The sequence below is a fragment of the Trachemys scripta genome, chromosome 7 (genome assembly GCF_013100865.1).
Source record: "Trachemys scripta elegans isolate TJP31775 chromosome 7, CAS_Tse_1.0, whole genome shotgun sequence".
Classification (NCBI taxonomy): Eukaryota; Metazoa; Chordata; order Testudines; family Emydidae; genus Trachemys; species Trachemys scripta.
Genome location: NC_048304.1, coordinates 27,558,940 through 27,580,713, shown reverse-complemented (window position 1 = coordinate 27,580,713; position 21,774 = coordinate 27,558,940). Strand labels below are relative to the sequence as shown.

Genomic DNA, 21,774 nt, shown 5'->3' with positions numbered 1-21,774 from the left:
CAAAAACAAACAAAAACTAGAGCTTTCAAGCAGCCAGACTTAAAAAATCCTTCCCCACTCAATTGGTCAGTTTCAGTCTCTTGGTTCCTGTGATGTCACTATTGTACTAGTTCTCTGGATGTTAGTGCCCATCACGCAGACAGGACCTGACTTTCTAACATAAAGAACAAGGAGAAAAAGAACTTTGTTCTGGGAGGGAAAAAAAACATATTCTTTATGCCTCACAAAAAAAGCAACACCGAGTACCAGCCCATTCTTTCCCTGTAACACCAGGGATGGATTCAGTCTGAGGACTTGATCACTGTTTGTTGCTGACCACTCCCCTCCACTGCTGTCCATGGTGAGCGGCTCTAAAATCCAGAAAATGAGGCATGCAAAGAGTTAAAGCTGAGAATACAGCGTGATATTGTTTTATTAATTACATGCCCTCAACTACTGTATAAGGCTTCCCCAGAATGGGAGGGATCTTGCAGCTTAGCTAGGCACAGCAGAAAGATTCCAGGAGGGGGATGTCAGGTTTTACTCTGAGCCTTGTTTTTGCTACTCGTTGTGTGTTGTAAAAGTGACTTCTCTAAATTACAGTGTGTGTATTTCTTCTTCTGTTTATGTATTGGCTTTGAGCCAAAGCTCTTTAGGGGCTGATTTTTACTGCGGTGTTTTCAGACTCGCTGACAGGCCAAATCGGGGGAGTGGGAGGGGAAAGGCATTGAGTAATACGTTGGCTGTGAGGGAGGCGGAGGGGCCTCTACACCCTTGACACTGAGCTTAGGCTTTCAATGATTTGTAATGAATAGGGTCCCAGGAAGAGCAGAGGGCAATCTGAGCCAAGGTGCATTGGTCCTGCAAGTGGAGATGACTCTGGCAGTCAGTGTCCTGCTGACCTTGGTGCTGAGTAGCTGTGGTTCCTGGGGACAAGGCTGGCCGGTAAGATACAAGGAGGGAGGATAACACACCCCTTTCGCTTCTACCCATTCCCCATCAAATGGAGTTGAAGAGCTTTTCACTCCAATCTGTGCAAAAGATGGTTGATTCTTTGTGCACTAGAAAGGGATGGATGTCACAGAGTGGGTGGTGACAGCTGTGTAACTGTCTGTCTGAGTGGGACACTGCCTTGAGTCTGCAGTCTGCTCCCAACTCCTATTAGTCAGTATATTTGTTTCCCTAAATTAATGGGGAGGGGGAGATGTCACTTGCTTTCCCAAGAATGTCTGTTGATAGTCACAGGGAAGGTAGAGGAAGAATTTTCAAAGAGAGGGTATTATATGTGTATGACGGGCATGAGAGCAGGCTGTGCTCCTGCTCAGTAACTTCTGACTGTCAAGTCATTCCCAAAAGAAACCAGTATCCTATCTCCAAAAATGGCTAGCATCAGATGTTTCAGTCAGGTGAAAGAAACCTAGCAGTAGGCAGATGTTGGATAATATCACTCACTATGAAGGTCTCATCCTAACCCTCAGCCTCATAGAGATTGGTTTAAACCCCAAAGCATGAGGATTTATATCCCTTCCAATACTTTTTTTTTCAATAGCTGCTCCTATTGCACCAAAATCCCTAGACATCCAGGCACAACAGTACCTCAGAAACCTGGCTCCACATAATTTTAAGCCTCACAATCCCCTAAATTCTACTAGATTAATAGGTGGCAGGTTCTTTGGTTCTGGCTGTCTGTATGTGGTTTGGTTGTGTTTTCATTCAGACTCTGATACTCTGCTTTGGTCTATTGCACAGTGCTTAGATGCCATTCAACCCCATGTTAAAAGGTGTAAATTTGAAGTGAAAACATTTTGCTAGCAGGCAACATTTCACATTGTTAGGATCTTCTCTTCTGGGTCAGTGCTGTTAAACTGGAAGATAGTCTGTCATGTCCAGGTGTCATTAGTCACATTGTGGCATTACAACTTTGCTATTAAAAGGACATGTAAAATGGAGAATGAAAAAGAAAAAAAGTAAGATGGCTATGTCGCTTTTTACATCAGTCCATCCCCATTCTGCAAACTAGCAAACGCAGACCAACGTATTTATAGAGTTCGAATCTTGTAGAAATTATTGAAACAATGACTTAAAGATGCACTGCTGTCACTTTCTGAGGGAAATACATACATTAAATAGTATGTCTTGAATTTTTAAAAATTAATCTTTAAATATCTTATACGGATTTTTCTTCTCCCCTGTTGATGTTTGAGTCTTTGCAGCAAGAAGTTAACCTACCTTCAAGGGAAACTGTTAAATTGACAGGATATTTTTATTTAAAGTAAAGCACCTGTGTTTTAAAAAGAGCAATAATTTTATTCTCTAATTTATTTCAGTTTTAGAAATTTTAGGCAGTGCTTGTAACTACTGTATAGTATGTACATAATTTTCAGGCAGAAGCATGATTTTGTTTCAAGTTAATGCTGTCTCTTTAAAGCTGGGATTTTAATATGTTAAAAGTATAGGGAATTTCTATCTTTAGAGTAGATCTGTCTGCATTCAGTTTGTTTTATTTTAATGCTGTTTTCTTTCTTTCTTACAGTCTATTAAGTGTGGCTTTGAAAATGGTATGTATAACTAAAATGGATCTCTTTACACTGTTAAAAAGAGGTACCTAATTAAAAATAGCTAATCTGTGATTATTCAAACACTCAGTAACTGACTATAGGTGGTGAGTTATATGGGTCGGTGGTGCCCATGCTCCATCAATATTCATGAAGGTGAGCCTGACTTAGGGTGACCAGATGTCCCAGTTTTATAGGGACAGTCCCGCTATTCAGGGCTTTGTCGTATATAGGTGCCTATTACACACACGTCCTGATTTTTCACACTTGCTATCTGGTCACCCTAGCCTGGCTCCATCAATGTTTGGGCCCCAGGCCCCGTGCTTTGGGGGGGGGCCCAGGCCCGTGCTTTGGGGGGCCCCGCGCCATGGGCTGGCAATGGGGGGCGCTCTCACCTCGGGGACGCCCCCCCTCCGTGTCCCTGCGCGCTGTGGAGAGTCTCGGCGGAGGCAGCGTAGCTCTGCAGGCTGCCTCTGTCCCCGCTCTCCGGCCCCAGCCCATTGGCCAGGAACTAGGGCCAATGGGAGCTGCGAGGGGCGGTGCCGGGACTGCCTGGCCACGCCTCCACAGCAGGGAGGGGCAGGGAGCCACGGGCAGAGAGAGCAGCAGGAGTCTCTCGCTGTCAGACAGAGGCGGGGAAGGAGCAGCATTGGGTACCCTGGGGCTGGCATTACATACCGAGTACGGAGGTGGCTTCCGGGGGGTAGCAACCAGGGCGGGCTTTAGGCCGATTCAGCCACGGCTCGGCTCCGGCCTGGCCCCCGCTCTTGCTAAAGCCGGCCCTGGTAGCAACCTCCCCTTTCCTCCCTCACAGAGCAGACCAGGGCTGCAGCTGGCTCCGTCCATCACTCGCCCCACCCCACAGAGACCCACACAACCCTCTGCCTCCCCGAAAGACCCCCACCGGCTCCTATGCCCCTGTCACCCCTCTCCAGAGATTCCTCCTCCCTTTGTCCCTCCAGAGACAGCTCCTCTCCCGTGCTCACTACAATCTCCCCCTTTACCCCCTCCCTCCCTCTCAAGCCCATTGGCTGGGAGGCTCCTAACCTGTTGCCCCTCCCCCCCCAGCACTGCTTTACGGCGTTATATCCGAATTCGTGTTATATCAGGTCGCGTTATATTGGGGTAGAGGTGTAGTGATAGTGATCAGTGTTTCCACCCACAGGGGAGATGCACAATCTCCCATGGCTAATGGGAGCTGCACCTGAAGCAGCACGCCTGCTTGCAGATGCAGACCTGCCTGGCTGGGCCTCCATAGCAGGGGGAGGGGGAGCCCCAGGTGAGCGAGCCCCGTTCATCATCATCACAGGCACAGCAATTCTCTGGGCATTTAATTTCACCGAGGCAAGTAATTCAATCTATTCTGCCTTTCCAGGCAGTTTGTGGCTTTTCCTGTAAGAAAACTTACAATTTCTTTGCAAAGAAGTCCATTTATAGTTTTTTCCACTTGAGAAGTATATTTTCTGGTTGTTCATAAGTTCATTGATTTTGTTAACTCAGTTTCGTAGGCAATTTTAAAAGTCATTTGAATTGTACCCTGTTTTTCCATTGGCCAAAAAACACATGGAAGATGTGCAGATTTTTATTTCTGTGGGCCAAACCACTAGGGTGATCAGATAGCAAGTTTGAAAAATCAGGAAAAGGAGTGGGGGGTAATAAGAGCCCATATAACAAAAAGCTGCAAATATCGGACTGTCCCTATAAAATCAGGATATCTGGTCACCCTACAAACCACCCTATGTAGAAATGTAAATGTCAGAGTTAGAAAAGCTCTGGAAGGTAACGGTCCCTTCAGGAAATTGTCCTCAAGTTATTCATTCTTCTGGGCATTCTATTCTATTGTTCTCTCCTATACACCTCTACCCCTATATAACGCTGTCCTTGGGAGCCAAAAAACCTTACCGCATTATAGGTGAAACCGTGTTATATCGAACTTGCTTTGATCCACCGGAGTGCGCAGTCCCCCCCCCCCCCCGCCCCTCGGAGCACTGCTTTACTGCGTTATATCCGAATTCGTGTTATATCGGGTCGCGTTATATCAGGGTAGAGGTGTAGTGATAGTGATCAGTGTTTCCACCCACAGGGGAGATGCACAAGATTGGGTCAATCCTGCAGCAACCCTGCCTTTACCCTTGTTCTCTGTCCCTCCCTCTACCAGCCCCTTTGACCTCCCTAGGATTCCTCCTACGATTACTCCCTCTGAGTCTTCTTTCTCTGGAGCTTCTCATGAAGTAAAGTCTATCATTACAGGTTCTTATCTCTGTAATGTATTTAATTTTGATGTATTTATTAAGTGTTAATGCACTATGGGAGTCCCCCTTCAGTCCTCTGTATAAATTGATCCCCTTCTTTCCATATGTTTTGCCCATAGGGTTTTCTGTAGCCTTAGGGCAGCCAGCAATGGGGTGAGAGAAGAGGACCATGGGTTCCCTATTTATGTGATTTGCAAGAAGTGTTATTACTCAAGGTACCAAATGTGTTTAAAGGATATAAGTGCCTTGTAAAATCCCAAAGCAAGCTCATTTTCATTTCTTATGTAATAATCTCATATTCAGTATACACACATTTTTCATTAATTATATGAGTTTAATTTATTATTATTTATTATTAGCTAGGTTACAGGTTTTTTTCAGTGTGGAAAATTTGGTGCTATTTTACAGGTTGAATGACTGAACGACATCATTACACACACACACACACACGTGTCCGTCACTAAGTCCAGTAATTTTGTCAAGTGTCCGTTGTGCAACACAGTGGTGCCTACCCCTGCCCCGCGCTTCAGAGGGACACAGGATCCAGGGCGGCCTGGGAGGCTAGCGGGGGGCCTGATGTCCCCCTGAAGCACAGGGCCCCCCAAAGTGCAGGGCCCGGGGCAGTTGCCCCAGTCCGTCCTATGGACGGGATGGCTCTGCTTGGGCACCACCAAAAATTATACAAACCTGGTACCCCTGGTGTGCTGCCTGATAAGGTGTGCCTTGCTCCTGCCACTTCGATATTATCGTTGGCTTCTCTTTTTTTAAAGTTTTCTCTCTCTGATAAGAGACACTGTTTCCAGTAGGATGGATTTTCTCCATCTCTTTCCTCTCAGTCTATCAAGTACTTGACTCCCTTCCAAACTGTCTCCCACTTGACTGTTGGCCAGGTACACTGACCTGGTATGATTGGTTTCAGTCACTACCACAGTAGAGAAGGTAGTTCTATATCTTTATTCATTCATTGAAGAACTTCTAATCTCTTACAGGAGACACTGAGTACAGCTACATAGTATGCTGAGCTGGGAAAGTCTCAGGAGCAGTACTAGTTTAGAGCCTGGGGATATCTCATTTGTGTTGATGGCATTGGAAGGACATCACCCCCTCCATTTTTTAGATATTGCTAAATTTCTTGGTAAAAAAAAAAACTGTTTTACACTAAATACGGTTAAATGTGCTTAGTAATACAGGAAAGACACTGCAAATGTCATCAATGTGCATGATTTCCAAACTTATGCTCAGACTGACTTTATAAGATATATCTGATTTGAAGTTTCACAGCACATGAAAAGAATGTATCATTTAGTTACATGAGAATGAACAATCAGAGTTTTTGAAACAAACTGTTAGTGCCAGAAACGGAATCTGCTGGGTGCATGGGAGAGGAGTGGTTTTCCTAATGGTAAATTCTTGTTTCTGAGACACACAAAGTGATTATTTGCATAAGTAGGTGAAAAATGCTAGTAGAATTGACAGAGTGATTGATAGATATGGAATGTGTTTAAATACTAGGTAGCTGCTCTACTTTTAACGCATGTCTACTCATCCTTGCAAGGTCCTGCTCATGAGTTGAGAAAGTGGCACAGTCTAACACCGGCAGATCTTCATAATCTCAGTGCCCAGTTAATTGAAACAGAAGTGGATACACACTTCAGGTCATATCTTATAAATATCAGCTGGAGCCTCAGCATGGATGGTAGGTGTGACATTCAAGTACATAAGACTATACAATATCAAATTTCCTTTTGAATTTAGTGCTTGTGAAGCATGTTGCATTAACAACCCTGAACACCAATGTCCTCTAAGCACACAACAGGAACAGTGGCAGTGAAAGCTTCTTTATGCTGCCCTGCCATCTTGCCTCAGTCTTGAACTGGAGGAACCACTTTTAAGAGCAAGTGTGTCTGCATGGCCCATTTGACACTTGGCTTCTCTATAGAAACTACCAACCATGGTGTCAGTTATTGAGGACTGTGCTGGTGAGTTTTCTCATGTGGGACACTTGTCAAATGGGAAGTGGATTGGGACCATCAACTCGTGGTAATTACAGTTAATCTCTTGCAGGCATGCTTTCTAACCAACAAACCACAACCTTAAAAGTCATTGTTTGTTCCTTTTTCAATTCCTCTCTACCTCCCATTCTCCCCATCCCCCACATACGATTTTTTTGTTTGTTAACAGTAGTAACTGAATCATGTGGTCAGGGGGTTCAGAGGATTGTGCAGTTTGCTCTAACAGAGCGGTTCTTAAACTGTGGGTCGGGACCCACGGCCAGCTCTGGCTTTTTTACCACCCCAAGCAAAAAAAAAATAAAAAAAATCGGGGCGGCCAGAACGGCAAAGGAAAAAAAAGAAAAAACCTGTGGCGTGGCCGGAGCAGCAAAGCACGGGAAAAAAAAAACAAACTGCGGGGCTGCCGGAGCCAGGGTGCGAGGGGACTCCCTGTGCTGCAGACTTGCCCAGGCTAGCGGGGGGGGAGGGGGCGGGAGAGGGGGAGAGAAAGAAGGGGGGCGGCCAGGGCTTCAGTGGGGTGCTCGCCATGCGGCCCCTACCACTGCGCTGCCTGCCGGGAGGGCTCCGCGCCACTCCGGTTGGCAGGGAGGGAAGGACGCAGGCTGCCCTGCCAGGCTTGCTACAGGGCAGCCGGATCGGCGAACCAAAACAAAAAATTAGCCATGCCGCCCTAGAGTTGGGCGAAATGCCGCCCGGTAGAATCTGCCGCTGCAAGCACGAGCTTACTCGGCTGGTGCCTGGAGCCAGCCCTGTGGGACCCCAAAGTGGGTCGCCAATGGGGGCGTTAGATTTGCTGGGGCCCCGGGGCTGAAGCCAAAGCATAAGGGCTTCAGCCAGGGGTGGCAGGGCTCATGCTCCGCTCCCACTCTACTCCCCCCCACTCCCCGGGGTCATGTAGTAATTTTTGTTGTCAGAAGAGGGCCGTGGTGCAATGAAGTTTGAAAACCGCTGCTCCAACATTTAATCATTGTTGCTGTGATCTTTGTCTTGGCAATTCCTAGCACATACATGTGCATGCAAAATCCAAGGATAGTCATGATAGTACAAATGTAATGGAAATACAGTTTTAGAAATCAGACATTCCTTTGTACTCAAAAAATCTCAGTATTTTAAGCATTTTTCATTTTTAGTACAAATTACTAGAACACTACATATGCTGTGATAAGTGTCAATGTAGGAGTTGATGTGCCACTATCAAAGATTGCTTTTTTATACTCAACTGGCTCCAGACTTCATTTTAAGACCCCCCCACCTCTCTTTTTTGTAACCTTGTAGAGGGAAAATCTCATGAACAATCTTCAGGGCTGGGGGTGAAGTATGCATCACTGGGGTGAATGTAGCTGGCAACGTTTCCAGCGGCAAACGTTTAACTGAGTTTGTAACTTGTTAGTGACATAGTTGGCTCTAATCATATACACACAACATAGTTAATAAACAGTTAGTAAGCACAGCAATTAATCATATGCCATCCTAGCCATAATGACTTGTGCTGATTTATAGTTGTTTTTCTTTAACCAGTTCATAACATTGTTTCTTTGCTGTATATGGAGAACCCACCTAATAATACATGTGTATGGCCACTTTTTCTTCCTCACAGCTTTTTGGAAGAAGGACACCCCAGAGCATATTACCTCACGTATTTCTACTGATGCTCTAACCTTGCTATGGCACTCTGGGATAGCTGCCCAGATTTTCCCAGAGTGCACTGCTATACATAAAGTTAGTGTTGTAGTTATAGTTGTACTGTATACATATGATTGAGCTGTGAAAAGAGACGCGCTATGGACTTAACTTTGTCAAGTTTGTTTTAACTTGGTCAGATGATTCTGGCATGAACTAGATACAGTATTACAAAAACATGGTGATAGCTAGGACCATGGTTTATACTGTAAATAGAGCCAAAGGATTAAGAGTATCACGACAACCTTTATGTCAGGATCTATTGTATCACTATAGTTTTCTCTGTTTAATACTGTGCAAGGTTTATTTTATTTCTTTATGTATGAGCAGCAAAGATCTATGCAAATATTTATATCTATGAATACCAATTTTTCTTCTCTACTTCCAGCCAGCATCAAAGAACTGACAGCCACAAAGATCTGTGTGATGAGTAAAGGAACCAGAGACCATTTTGAGTGTATTCGGTGCAATTACACAGAGAAGTTTCAAAGTCAAACCATGTTTGGGAATAGAAGAGTAAGAACATTTTTTTTTAAAATGATTATTTTGTCATTTGTTGTTATTAGGGAGGAGAGAGTAGGGAGGTGTCATTTAAAAATCAAGGCCAGATCATTCCTCTGTGTCACACTTAATGCCTAGAGGGCTGGGAAAGAATGAGCTGTAAATGGGACTCCTTCAGAAAATTTAGTAAAATGGGTTTAGCTGTACAAACCTGCATTTTTTCAGACACTGGCAGAGGGTAAAGCTGTGTGGAGGACCTAGCTGCGCCTTTTCCCGTGGCAGCATGTCTCCCCAATAAGTTCTGCTCCCACACTGTCTCTATGTGTTGGAGCTCCCAGTACAGAGAGGCAGCCAATGTAACATAATACCGACTGGTTCAGTATTATCTTTCATTTCACGATCGGGGGCAGGGGATGGTATCCTGGATGGCAGCCCTCCTCCCAGACTGCCCTCTCCAATCTTGTGGAACCCCGACCCCATGATACACCCGTGGTGAATTTCTAAAGGATTGAGGAACTGGGACAGCTTGATGTGGAGCCATTGCTCCTTCTTTTTGCACTTCTACCTCCCCAACTATGCCTGATCTAGCTCCTGTGGATTCAGGAAAGTGATGGGGATGATTAGCCTTGTGGTATCTTTCAAATGTTAGTTGTAGTTTTTTAATTATTACTAAAATGAGGAGAAAACTTGGGTTTTCAAAGCTGGATTTGGATGTGTTATTCTGAATTCTTCTACCAGGCATAAACTGATATTGGAAAAGTTACTGAATGGTTTTTGGTATCAGGATCTTAAGAACCAAACAAGTTTCACAGCAGTGTGTATCTCAGACATTCCATTACCTTAACATTCTATTGTTCACTGTTTCAATGTATCTCTCTCTCAGTATTTAATGATTTGAGAGGAAAATTCTCTTCTCGGTTATATCAGTACAGCTCACAGAGTTCACTGAAGTTGCCACGCATAACTGAAAGAAGAATTTGGCCCTCAAAACTGCTGTTTTAATTGTTTTGTTTTAGTGGCAGTTCCACTACATTGGATTCCCTGTAGAACCAGAAATGTTTTATTCTATCAGTGCTTACAACCTTCCCCCAGCAAATATACATGAGGATTCTCCATCAAAATCCATCACGTTAACTTCACCAGGTAATTTGCCAGTCTCTATTTAACCTGGTTCATATGAAAATCTCATTTATGATACTGAATTATTTCTAGACTTTGTTGTACAGGATGTTTTGAAAAGCTAGGAATCAACAAAAACAAATGCATTTTTATGTTTAAGCAGACTGCATAATAAACATGTAGATACAGAGATAATTAATTTTTTGTTTTTTATGATGTCACACCTGTGGCTACCTTTATTCTCACTTTTAGTTCTTAATAAACTAATCAAGAATATAAGCTTTCTCTGAAACTATAAGGCAGCTTGGTAATAGGCTAAGTATTGCAAAAAAGGGGAGGCAGATGGCTCAGGTGATTCTGAGTGACCAATCCTTGTTTGGTGACTCTGTGAAATGAGTATTTGAGGTCTGTCCAGTTCCTAGTGAACAAGGTTTCCATACCACAACAAGCACCATCACAAGTGATACTACAATAACTGGCACCCATCTTGGCACTCAGAAGGAGGCTATATGGGTATCCACACTAGTTTCACATCTAGATTTGGACCTCCCCCCACCAGGGTTAAGGTGCTGCTGCTGCCTGTGCTGTACTTGTTCTGTAGACAGATAGAAGATTGTCCCCTCCCAGGGCTGTCAATTTGGCATCTTTAAAAAGCACTATGTTCACTTCGTTTTTAAATCACTGTAAGCAGGCATGGCCTTGTCTTGTCTTTTCTTGTTTAGATTTTGACAGCTGGGAAGTAGACAATTAAAAAGCAGAGGAAGCAGTTAAGGGCCCTTTTTTAATTTGTGGTAAGATCATAGAATCATAGAATATTAGAGTTGGAAGAGACCTCAGGAGGTCATCTAGTCTAATCCCCTGCTCAAAGCGGGACCAACACCAACTAAATCATCCCAGCCAGGGCTTTGTTAAGCCGGGCCTTAAAAACCTCCAAGGATGGAGATTCCACCACCTCCCTACGTAACCCATTCCAGTGCTTCATCAGCCTCCTAGTCAAATAGTGTTTCCCAATATCCAATCTAGAGCTCCCCCACTGCAACTTGAGACCACTGCTTCTTGTTCTGTCATCTGCCACTACTGAGAACAGTCTCACTCCATCCTCTTTGGAACCCCGCTTCAGGTAGTTGAAAGCTACTGTCAAATCCCCCCTCCCTCTTCTCTTCTGCAGACTAAACAAGCCCAGTTCCCTCAGCCTCTCCTCATAAGTCATGTGCCCCAGCCCACTAATCATTTTTGTTGTCCTCCGCTGGACTCTTTCCAATTTGCCCACATTCCACATCTGTAGTGGGGGGGACCAACCTTCTGTAGTGGAGGTAGATGCATGTATTACATGTGAAGAGGCTTCTGATGCTATCAGAAAGACCTCAAGTTTTTTTTTTTGGAGGGGGGGTGTCATAAATTGTCACCAGAACCTTTTATCTGAAGAGAATCATGCTGCATACATTAGCAGAGTTGCCAACATTTTTGTGCCTGAGACAGGGGAGAAGGATGGTGACACTTCCAAAATGGGAGAACTAAATGAGGAGATGAGAATGCTGTTCATGGAGCTCATTTCATAGGAGCTGCCCAGGAAAGCAAATAACTCTAATTGTGATATCTACAGTTTGTTGGTGAGAAATAACTTCATATGTGCACGTGATAGGTTCCAATGAAAATATGTAGCTGCAAAGAGATAGTATATTTGCTAAAATATATAAAATCCATTTAAATCCACAGGTTGTAAAGATAATGTAATGAAATACAGCAAAAGTTGCATAGAAATGGGTAAGTACTTCTTATCCTTAAGATGTATCCCTGGATTTATTTTCACAAATGTAGCAATATGCACAACCTTGATATTTATTTTCTACCTTATAAAGTCTTTAAAATACTGAAAAGGGGGGATAGACACCTTGGGGCCAATTTCAGTGCCAGGATATACATACAGCCAATGAGAAGAAAGAAAACTGCTCATAACTCTTCACAAGATTATATTTATCCACAAGGGACTATCTGCCCTTTGAGACTAATTAAATAAAGAAATCCCATGAAAATGTGCAAATATTGAAATCAAACTATCTTGTCCCCTGTAGTTTTGGCAAATAGCCCTCCTTGTATCTTTTTGGACATTCTTTGTAATAAAGAATGTGATAGCATTATGCTGATATCTGGTGTCTTGTGTGTGATATCAGATCTGACCATGTGCCAACCCCAATCCAAGCTATGGAGTGAAGGCTGCAGTTGTTAAATAGGAAGCAGAGGCCCAAATCTGAATCTTGCTTCTGGTATCACATTTGAATTCCCATGAAATCAGAAGTTTCAGAATCCTGCTCATTCCTCAAGTAGCAGTAGGCACAGTCTAAATTAGAGGATATTTCCATGCTTCCTAATCTAATATATTGTGGGATTGAGAGATTAATTTGGCATGTGTTTATGAGCTGGTAGAGTTAGTCCAGTTACCATTGGAGAAGTGCCCAGATTGCAAAAGGCACCTGTGATGAGGCAAAGGAATTCCATGCAGGATCTGGCAGGGAGGAGGCTAAAAAGCCTTTCTGAATTTGTTTGTGACTTAAATATGCAGGACATGCTTGCCGCATTCATTTTAAAATATCAATGCCTGAACTCAGCAGCAACATAGCTACTTTGAGCAACCACTCTTCTGACTAGCCACTCTGAGACACACTCCCTCTCCCCCCCAGTAGGGCACATCAGCAGAGAGACCAACAAGTCAATGGGTGTGGAATTTAGCCTGTTTTCTCACTTCTGAGGGTTGTCTCTGCTGGTCAGAATTAGGGCACTGTGGGGCAATTGTTTTGCCGCTGTCCAAACAGGCAGTCAGTCTCTTGGGTTGTCAGTCTGGCACCTTCTACATTCACAATGGAACGTCTTTCAGCACGTAGGCAGTTATTAAGAATTTTAAACTCTATTCTTTACAACCCACAGGAAGTCTGTGGAATCCAAATATAACTGCATGTAAAATAGAGGCAGAAGTGGAAGTGAATTTTACCACAAGTAGCCTTGGGACCAAATATACCATACTTCTCTGTGAGTGTGAGAAATGTGATGTACCCATTGAACGGGATTTGACGACAAAGGTATTTTTCTTGTACATATAACCGCTAACATTAAAACATACACATGCTCTTTTAGATACCCAAAAATGGTAAATCCAATTTCTTTTATTTTTCCTCTCCTTTTTGACAATCTATATTACAACCCATTTTACCAAGTTAGCAGGGGACATGCTTTTTTCAGACAAATTAGAGGAACTGGCCAGCAGACCATGAGAAATCTGTGTGCTGGGTTCTAGGAGAATGACAGCCTACTTTAGGAAGAACTGTGCTCCAATAATTATAGTCCTTTTCCCCAAGAAGGCGGCAAGTTTTTCTTTGTGCTTCAGGTGGTAAGAGAACTGGGTAAAATCCCAGAGCCTGAGTATTTGAGTTCTGCTAATTTGGAAGGTCTAGTCACTAATCTGCAGCACACACTGTCCACTGGCTCTGTGGATATGGGGAAAGCAGTGGATGTGATATATCTTGGCTTTAGCAAAGCTTTTCATATGGTCTCTCACAGTATTCTTGCCAGCAAGTTAAAAAAATATGGACTGGATGAATGGACTATAAGGTGGATAGAAAGCTGGCTAGATTGTCGTGCACAATGGGTATTGATCAATGGATCGATGTCCAGTTGGCAGCCGATATCAAGCGGAGTACCCCAGGGGTCGGTTTTGTTCAACATCTTTATTAATGATCTGGCTGATGGGATGGATTGCACCCTCAGAAGGTTCGCAGCTGACACTAAGCTGGGGGGACAGGTAGATATGCTGGAGGGTAGGGATAGGGTCCAGAGTAACCTAGACAAATTGGAGGATTGGGCCAAAAGAAATTTGATGAGGTTCAACAAGGACAAATTCATAGTCCTGCACTTAGGGCGGAAGAATCCCATGCACCGCTGCAGGCTGGGGACCAACTGGCTAAGCGGTAGTTCTGCAGAAAAGGACCTGGGGATTACATCTGGAGTATTACATCCAGTTTTGGGCTTCCCACTACAGAAAGGATGTGAGCAAATTGGAGAGAGTCCAGCGGAAGGCAACGAAAATGATTAGTGGGCTGGGGCACATGACTTATGAGGAGAGGCTGAGGGAACTGGGCTTGTTTAGTCTGCAGAAGAGAAGAGTGAGGGGGGATTTGATAGCAGCCTTCACCTACCTGAAGGGGGTTTCAAAGAGGACAGAGCTAGGCTGTTCCCATTGATAGCAGATGACAGAACAAGAAGCAATGGTCTCAAATTGCAGTGTGAGAGGTCTAGGTTGGCTATTAGGAAAAACTATTTTACTAGGAGGGTGGTGAAGCACTGGAATGGGTTACCTAGGGAGGTCGTGGAATCTCCATCCTTAGAAGTTTTTAAGGCCCAGCTTGACAAAGCCCTGGCTGGGATGATTTAGTTGGTGTTGGTCCCGCTTTGAGCAGGGGGTTGGACTAGATGACCTCCTGAGGTCTCTTCCAACCCTAATCTTCTATGATTTAAACATTTTGCTCCCCATGGTGCTACCTCGTGGTTTTCCCATTTATCTTTAAGATTTTAAAAATGCTTCGATTTGTAACATTTTCCGATTGGGAGTGTTCCACAGGGAAGGTGGAATAATAGACTGTAAAATGGTAATACAGTACTTGTTTAGAGAAGCGTTACCTAAACTCAAATTTATTCTTAATGAAGGTTACATACTGAGATATTCTGAAATTTTTTCTTACCTAGCCAAGAGATCAGATTTAAAAATGATATAATCATCACTTAAAACAACAGATGTGTATTATATTTAATAGTGTCAATAAATCTGATCAATACTTTAAATATATTTTGACTTACTATGTATTATTTTTAAATTATTCCTTGTGTAACACGTTTGCTTCAACCTTTTTTTTCCCTGGGGGTTTCTATCTGCGTTAGATCAATGAAACTAGAACTTCTATTAGAATACCAGTGAGTGATCAAAGCAACAATATTTCTGTACAGGTAAAGTTCAATTTTGATTGAATTTGCAATGGAAAAAGTAGCTTCTTTAAAATGAATGAATTGTATGCAAATACTACATTGTTTCTGACTAATGTCCAGTAAACCTGTGTGCAATACTGCGTAGCTCTTGATGAGCATCATGGACATGGATTACTGGACATAAGTTTTGTTTCTACTAATAGTGATTAAATAAACTGCACAGTATAATTCATCTGTACTACAACGCTTAAGACAAACGTGTTTAATATATTTACACTGAGGTCTTGGTATTACTGGGGTGTTTTTCAGATCCACACTCACAGAACTGTTTTCAGATTCTCGATTCTTGCCTTTTGGGGATATATATGTGTGAAGATCTAGATGTGGGAACAACTAAGACAAACAGATGAATCTATAATCCTGTGGTTTCTATTGCCATAAAATTGCTTCACTGCACAGAGCAGATAAGCATATAAACTGGGAAATGTATTATCTGGAGTTTATATTTATTCTTAAAAACATCTACAAAGGACTAGATTCTAAATTGGTCCATTTAAGGTTGGGATTGTGTATTCTTGTTATGTATACACAATGGTCAGGTTCATAATAAGTTGTAGGATAATAAGCTGTACCATAGAAATCAATAGGAGTTTTCCCATTAATTTCAGTGTGGACCCAAAATTGTGGTTGCATATAAACTATTGGTACCCAAACTGAGGTTTATATATGATGGTATAGCAGCCAATTTTCAATTATATACCTTATTCTGACTTCACCTCCAATAAGTCTCAGATGCATTTCCCAGCTATAGAACCACCAGAGAATATAGAAAAGCCTTGACTCTTACCAAGTACAGCTTCATAAAGAGCATATGTTAATACTGTAGTTTGCCTTTTAGCCTGAGAAGACACATGTACTGGGCTCTTTATTCCTTTTATTGATGTGCATCATTTAAATGGACACAGGCAGTTTAAGCCCCAAATCTAGGTTTTATTGAACTTACTAAAACGAAAAGAAGTGGTTCAATGAAATTCATTTTAAAACTATTTAATTTTAACAAATTTATTGTTTAAATATTCCCAATTAGTGTTTGCAACCCAGGCATTGCAGTAACATGGTCATGCACAAGATAAACCAGCAGAATAAACAGTGAAAAGGAAATTACTCTTTCATTTTAGTCATAAGTTATTAGTAAGGAAAGTACTTTTAAAGTTTATGTATTGTCACGTGATAGTCTCTTTAAGAAACTCAGTAGTCAGAATAGGACACCAAAGGGCCAAGCAGGATAAAAGAAACAGGAAGGAATAAATCTGTCGCTAAGTATTTACTTGTCTGCATATTAGAATTTTTCTTCTATTTTTCTTTTTTCTTCAGATAATTCCGTATTTTGCCAAATGTGAATATGATTGTCGAAGGCACAAAGGAACTCTAACAACATGTGTTCAAAACCACAGTAATGGTTAGTTGAGCATTTATCATCAGAATTGTTTGTGTTCAAAATAGATGAAGTAGGAATTATGGCTTGTTCTGTCTCTCACTATGTCCACTGACCTACCATTGTGTGTCTTTTACGCTTTCAAGTCTAGAGCAGTTACTTTTTGGTAAAGAAAAATTTGAATTTCAGAGACTTTTTTAACGATCCTTCCCTAGGGACTGCAGCTTGATATGGTAGAAAGGCTTCTATGTTCCAATGCCCCTCAGAGCTGTGGTGGCAGCAGTTTTAACTCCTGGTAGGACCACCTAAACTGGACAGGTCAAAGGGTAGCAGATCAGATGGACAGCACTCCACTGGTCCGCCAGGCTGGGGGGTTGAGAAATAGGCCAACAACCTATCCTTGTTTTTTGATTTTTTTTTTTTAAAGTTAAGTTATTGAAACACAAGTTCGCCATTCTGCCAAACAGCATAACACACCAGGATGGGAGAGTCTTGTTTGTACCATAAGCAACAACTGGCAGCACAGGAAGGATTAACGTTAAGGCTAAGTAGATGATGAGCACTCTAGGATCATATACTGTACTTCTGGCAATCCCTTTCAAGTCCTTGGTCTATTTTGTCTTTCATTATCCTTCCTCTTACAGCACTCCTTCCAAAATGTTTGTTTTCATGCTAAATACATTGCATATTTAAACTACATAAATTAAAACCAGTTAACAACTATCAGTGCTGACAAAACAGCAGAGGGAGGTCAGAATGGCCCATGAGATGTCAATTTGCTTGGAGGAGGAAGTGTTTGCCAGTGTCTGGCAGGGACATGGAAGGAAACTTAAGGGAGTAGGCTGGGAAGAAGACAGCACGTGCTGCAGTGTAGAGAACAGGGTTTCTCAAGTTCCTCAGCAAGTGTTAACATTTCTGCATAACCTTTTGGGGAAGTCCTATTTTAGTGCAATTTCTCTTTCGTGTATACAGACTGGAATTGCTCAGTTCAATTGTTAAGTAACCAGATGCCTTTACCCCCCCCCTTTAAAATCAATTATTCAAAAGGCTCCTTATTGAAGACTTATGGTTCTCTCCCTTTTAGGGACCACCACAATTGATGCAGCTGGAAGATATGTGTGTTTCATCCTTGTTGCTTTATTTGTAACCATGTGTGTGATTGCTGCTGTAGTATTTTTCAGGAACCATGGTAAGACCTTTACTCACTCTTTTGAAAAAGCCTTACTTTAAGGTTCTTTGATCTTTACCTCAGCTTCCTTTTAGTGAGGCAGTTCATATTAAAGGTATTGCAGTGCATTTATATATCATATCTTTTAAATATCACAACAAGCAAGCATTACTATTCCCTTATTTAGGAAACTCTTAGCCCGCCCTTCACTTATATGTCCATTTCAGGGTAAATGTTCGATCCTATAACTATTTATATTTAAAAAAACAAAACAGTAGTTTAAAAATTACCTAAAACACAAATTGTGCCCAATTCTAGGGATCACTAGATTCATTACTTGTTTTGTATGTATGTCTCTAGAGGTGATAAAAGAATGGCAAGGTGGGAAGAGAAGACTTATGTTTTAGGGGCAAACCAGAAGTAGAAAAGTCTCAGATGACATCATTTATAAGAAGCACTGCCTCAAGCAAAGCCCATATAGAACTAAGATAGACGTAGAGGAGCCACCATATTGGATCACACCAGTGATTTCTCTAGTTCAGTATCTCATCTATGACAATGCCTAGTACCAGATGCTTGACAGGAAAGTGCAAGAGACTTCACTTATGGAATAACCTGCACATAAGGGAAGTTCCTTCCTAAACACCCAAGATTAGTGGCTGGCTTGTTTTATACCTCTGATTTTCTGTAGATGTTCTCATCATCAATATAAAAGTATCATTTTTTTTAATCCTAGTAGGCTCTCTCTTGCCTCAGTGGTAATGTACGTCAGTGAATTAAACAGGTTAATAATTCAGTGGGTTAAAGTATTTCCTTTTGCCAGTTTTACATGTCATCTTTCAGTTTCATTAAATGTCATATATCACAACAGAAGCCTGAGGTTTTTGTGGAGCTGTCCCAAGGATGCCCAAGTCTTTTTCCTTCCATCTCTAGGTGGTAGTTAATCCAATACTCCACAATGCCTATTAAATTTTTTTCATTTCAATGGACATGACCTTGTAATTGTCAGCATGGCCTTTTTGCAGTTATTGTGCTGCACCTTTTCCTAGATTTTTTTTAGATCACTTTGATACTCATGACAGCTTTTGCCAGTTTTGACTAACCTAAATAAATGTCATCTGCAAGTTTTGCCCCTCCCTCACTGATCATTTTCCACTTGAATAATAAATATAGTAAACACCAGTCCTAGTAGGGAACATTGATATTCCCCAACTTTTTGCCATGTTTAAAACTGATACTTTATTCCTGCTTTCTTTGATTTTTAACCAGTTTCTTTACTTCTTATCTACGTCCACTGACTTTCCTTAATTGCCTCTGGTGAGGGACTTTATTAGAGGCTCTTAAGAAGTCCAAATAAATTATATCTACTAGCTGCTTTTCTTAATCCACTGTTTTGTTGACATGAAGAATTCTACTAATGGGCCATGATTTTTCTATACAGAAGTCAGGTTCTCTTATCCCTAGACTATCACATTAATCTAGGTATTTTATAACCCTAAATGTTTGAGCCAGTTTACCTCACATTTAAGTAAAGGTCACTAGTCTGTAATTCCAAGGATAAGCCTTGAAGCCTTTTTTTTTAAATAGGCACAACATTTTACTACCCTCCAGTCTTCTGATACAGTACTTAGTGCCTATTTTTTGTTAGCCCCATGCTTCCTCATTCAGAACTCTTTGCTCATCAGGTCCTGCTAATTTTTTGCTGCTCATCTTAGTTTGCTCAGCACCTCCTAACCCCTTAGTTTTAGACAGCATCTCATCCTTATTATCTGAAAAGAGTAGGTATCTCCCCAGCATCCTCTGAGGTGAGGAACGAAGCAAAGAAACCATTTAACGTCTCTGCAAAGGCCTCGTTCTCCTCAAATGCTACCTCTTAGCTCTCTGGTAGTGCAGCAAACCCACCCATTTTCATGTAATCTTCCTGCTTCAGCTATACTGAGAGTTTCTTTGGCTAATTTCCCTCTTAGACTTCCTAGTTTCCATCCTACACTTCGCCTACTAGAATTATGTTTCTAAAATACAGAGAAACAAAACTGGGGGTATGGTCCTTACTAAACTTTGGTCTTAGCTGGAGATTATACCATTTGACAAATACGTAGACTAGCTCTTGGATACTCATTGTGCAGGCAGCATGCACTTTATTTCAGCACACTGTTTTATTACACTTCCTCTCTCCTTTGCTTTAGAAGTCATGGCCATCAAGTAGAAACAAATACATGAATCGGAAATAAAGACTCCAATCATTGTCAGCGACAGGTTTAAACCACATCCTCAAAATGAGAAACTAAATTAGCCAAAAAAATAATTCTGTACCATTGAGTTCTGAAAATAACGTTGTAGTTTTCAGAGTGAGGACACTGTTTTACATTAAATGGCACAAAACTGTTTATAGCACTGTTACTGAAAGGTGACTGGGACACAATGGAACCTGTACTGTCTTGTAGTAGTAAAAACTGTTTTTTTCAGTCTATTTTCAGCATTGGTTCATGGGGACACACTGACTTATTTGACAACAAGTGTAAGCAGTTTCCTAGTAGACGGGGTTTGGAGTCAAAATGAGGATTGATTTAGTGCAGGGATCGGCAACCTTTGGCATGCGGCACACCAGGGTAAGCACCCTGGCAGGCCGGGCCGGTTTGTTTACCTGCTGCGTCCGCAGGTTCAGCCGATCGCAGTTCGCGGCTCCAGGCCAATGGGGGGTGCAGGAAGCGGCATGGGCCAAGGGATGTGCTGGGCGCGACTTTCCATAGCCCCCATTGGCCTGGAGCCATGAACCGCAGCTAGTGAGAGGCATGATTTAGTGATTTAACTTGCATAATATAACCTTTTAAAAATGAACCTTCTGGAATAAATTTTTTTACAAGTACATAACTCCTCCGTATCTAGTTTAGGAAGTCATTCAAATGTTGATTTTATTTGCTGCTAAAAATGTTTAACTTCAATATAGTATACGTTTTTTTGTTTTGTTTTTTTAAATTAACAGCTACAACGAAAATGTTCTTCCATCGTGCAGAGCTACAACAACCTGTTAAAGTACTGGTTATATATCCAAAAGAAGTGTGTTTTCAGCATACTGTCCTGGCTTTTGCTGAATTTCTGCACAAGCACTGTCAAAGTGATGTCATTATCGATGTGTGGCAGAAAAGGAGAATTGCTGAACAAGGCCCCGTACAATGGCTTGCTATTCAGAAAGAAATTGCAGATAAGATAATTTTCCTCAGTTCAAGCTCTATCATTACTGAGTGTGATGCTGTTTGCCACAAAAGCATAGGAAACCACAAAGATAACTCTGAGTGTATGTTCACTCTTGCATTTAACCTCTTCTGCAGTGACGTGAAAAATATATCTTCTCTGCACAAATACATGGTGGTTTCTTTCAATGAAATAAATTCAAAAGACACTCTCCCATGTGCTCTCAAGAGCTGTCCAAAATATTGTCTTATGAAGGACATTGACATCTTTTGTAGAGATCTTTCTAGTTCACAGAGGCAGGCCCATAGCACAAATAGAAAATTAGTGTGTGGCTGGAGATCTACCACCAAATGTATACAAACTGAGGAATACAATATATTATGTTCTACAATATCAACACAGTCTCAGCAGCAGCAGGATATGATTTTTTAAGGCATTTGATGGATTTGAAAGGAGTTTGCTTGGGTGAAATTAATTGTGGATAAAACAAGCTTTACTTTCAGCCTCTTCACTGCTTAATTGCAGGCTCAGGGCAAAAATCAGTTAAAAGAAAAGTCTACATAGGAGAGGCAGCCACCCATTCACCAGTGTATTGTAAACTTCTTTATATAATTATAAAGAAATATTTAAAGCTAGTCATTTAATTGTAAAGCTAGTTTTTAAAATTAAGAAAGTATAGAATGAAAAGATAGGTATTGTCAGTTTGATATGGAATTATCATTGTTACCATAATGTATTTGGAAAACAAAACAAACTTTTTAAAAATTAATGGTCCTGTCGACTTTGGGGCATGATTTGGTCTTATGTTTAAAACACATTCTAAAAAAGGAGAAAAATAGGTAAAATTAGAACATGAGGGGAAAATATCTTGAATCACTTTCTGATGAGAGGAGAAAAATTACCATTTTCT

General features: G+C 41.6%; 1 protein-coding gene across 3 annotated transcripts; it reads left to right on the top strand.

Annotated features, from left to right (window-relative positions):
• Positions 1–455: 455 nt before the first annotated feature.
• On the top strand, positions 456–21,411 carry IL17RB (interleukin 17 receptor B). Of its 3 annotated transcripts, none has more exons than XM_034775605.1 (12): positions 456–516; positions 795–924; positions 2,513–2,537; positions 6,342–6,482; positions 8,867–8,994; positions 9,996–10,122; positions 11,815–11,862; positions 13,021–13,172; positions 15,025–15,090; positions 16,444–16,528; positions 17,589–17,693; positions 20,656–21,411. In XM_034775605.1, the coding sequence occupies exons 2-12, from the start codon at positions 853–855 to the stop codon at positions 21,294–21,296; spliced, it is 1,590 nt and encodes a 529-aa protein (XP_034631496.1). In that variant the 5' UTR covers positions 456–516; positions 795–852; the 3' UTR covers positions 21,297–21,411. The 3 variants fall into 3 exon arrangements, with proteins under 3 accessions (XP_034631496.1, XP_034631495.1, XP_034631497.1); XM_034775606.1 differs by lacking the exon at positions 456–516 and adding an exon at positions 4,906–5,001 and having other exon boundaries at positions 838–924; XM_034775604.1 differs by lacking the exon at positions 456–516 and having other exon boundaries at positions 718–924.
• Positions 21,412–21,774: the final 363 nt, after the last annotated feature.

Excerpts from the sequence above, each read along its gene's own strand:
- IL17RB (XM_034775604.1), top strand. The coding sequence starts at position 787 with ATGAATAGGGTCCCAGGAAGAGCAGAGGGCAATCTGAGCCAAGGTGCA. Across the intron at positions 13,173-15,024 it reads AACGGGATTTGACGACAAAG|ATCAATGAAACTAGAACTTC; the intron begins GTATTTTTCTTG and ends TATCTGCGTTAG. Across the intron at positions 16,529-17,588 it reads TGTTCAAAACCACAGTAATG|GGACCACCACAATTGATGCA; the intron begins GTTAGTTGAGCA and ends TCTCCCTTTTAG.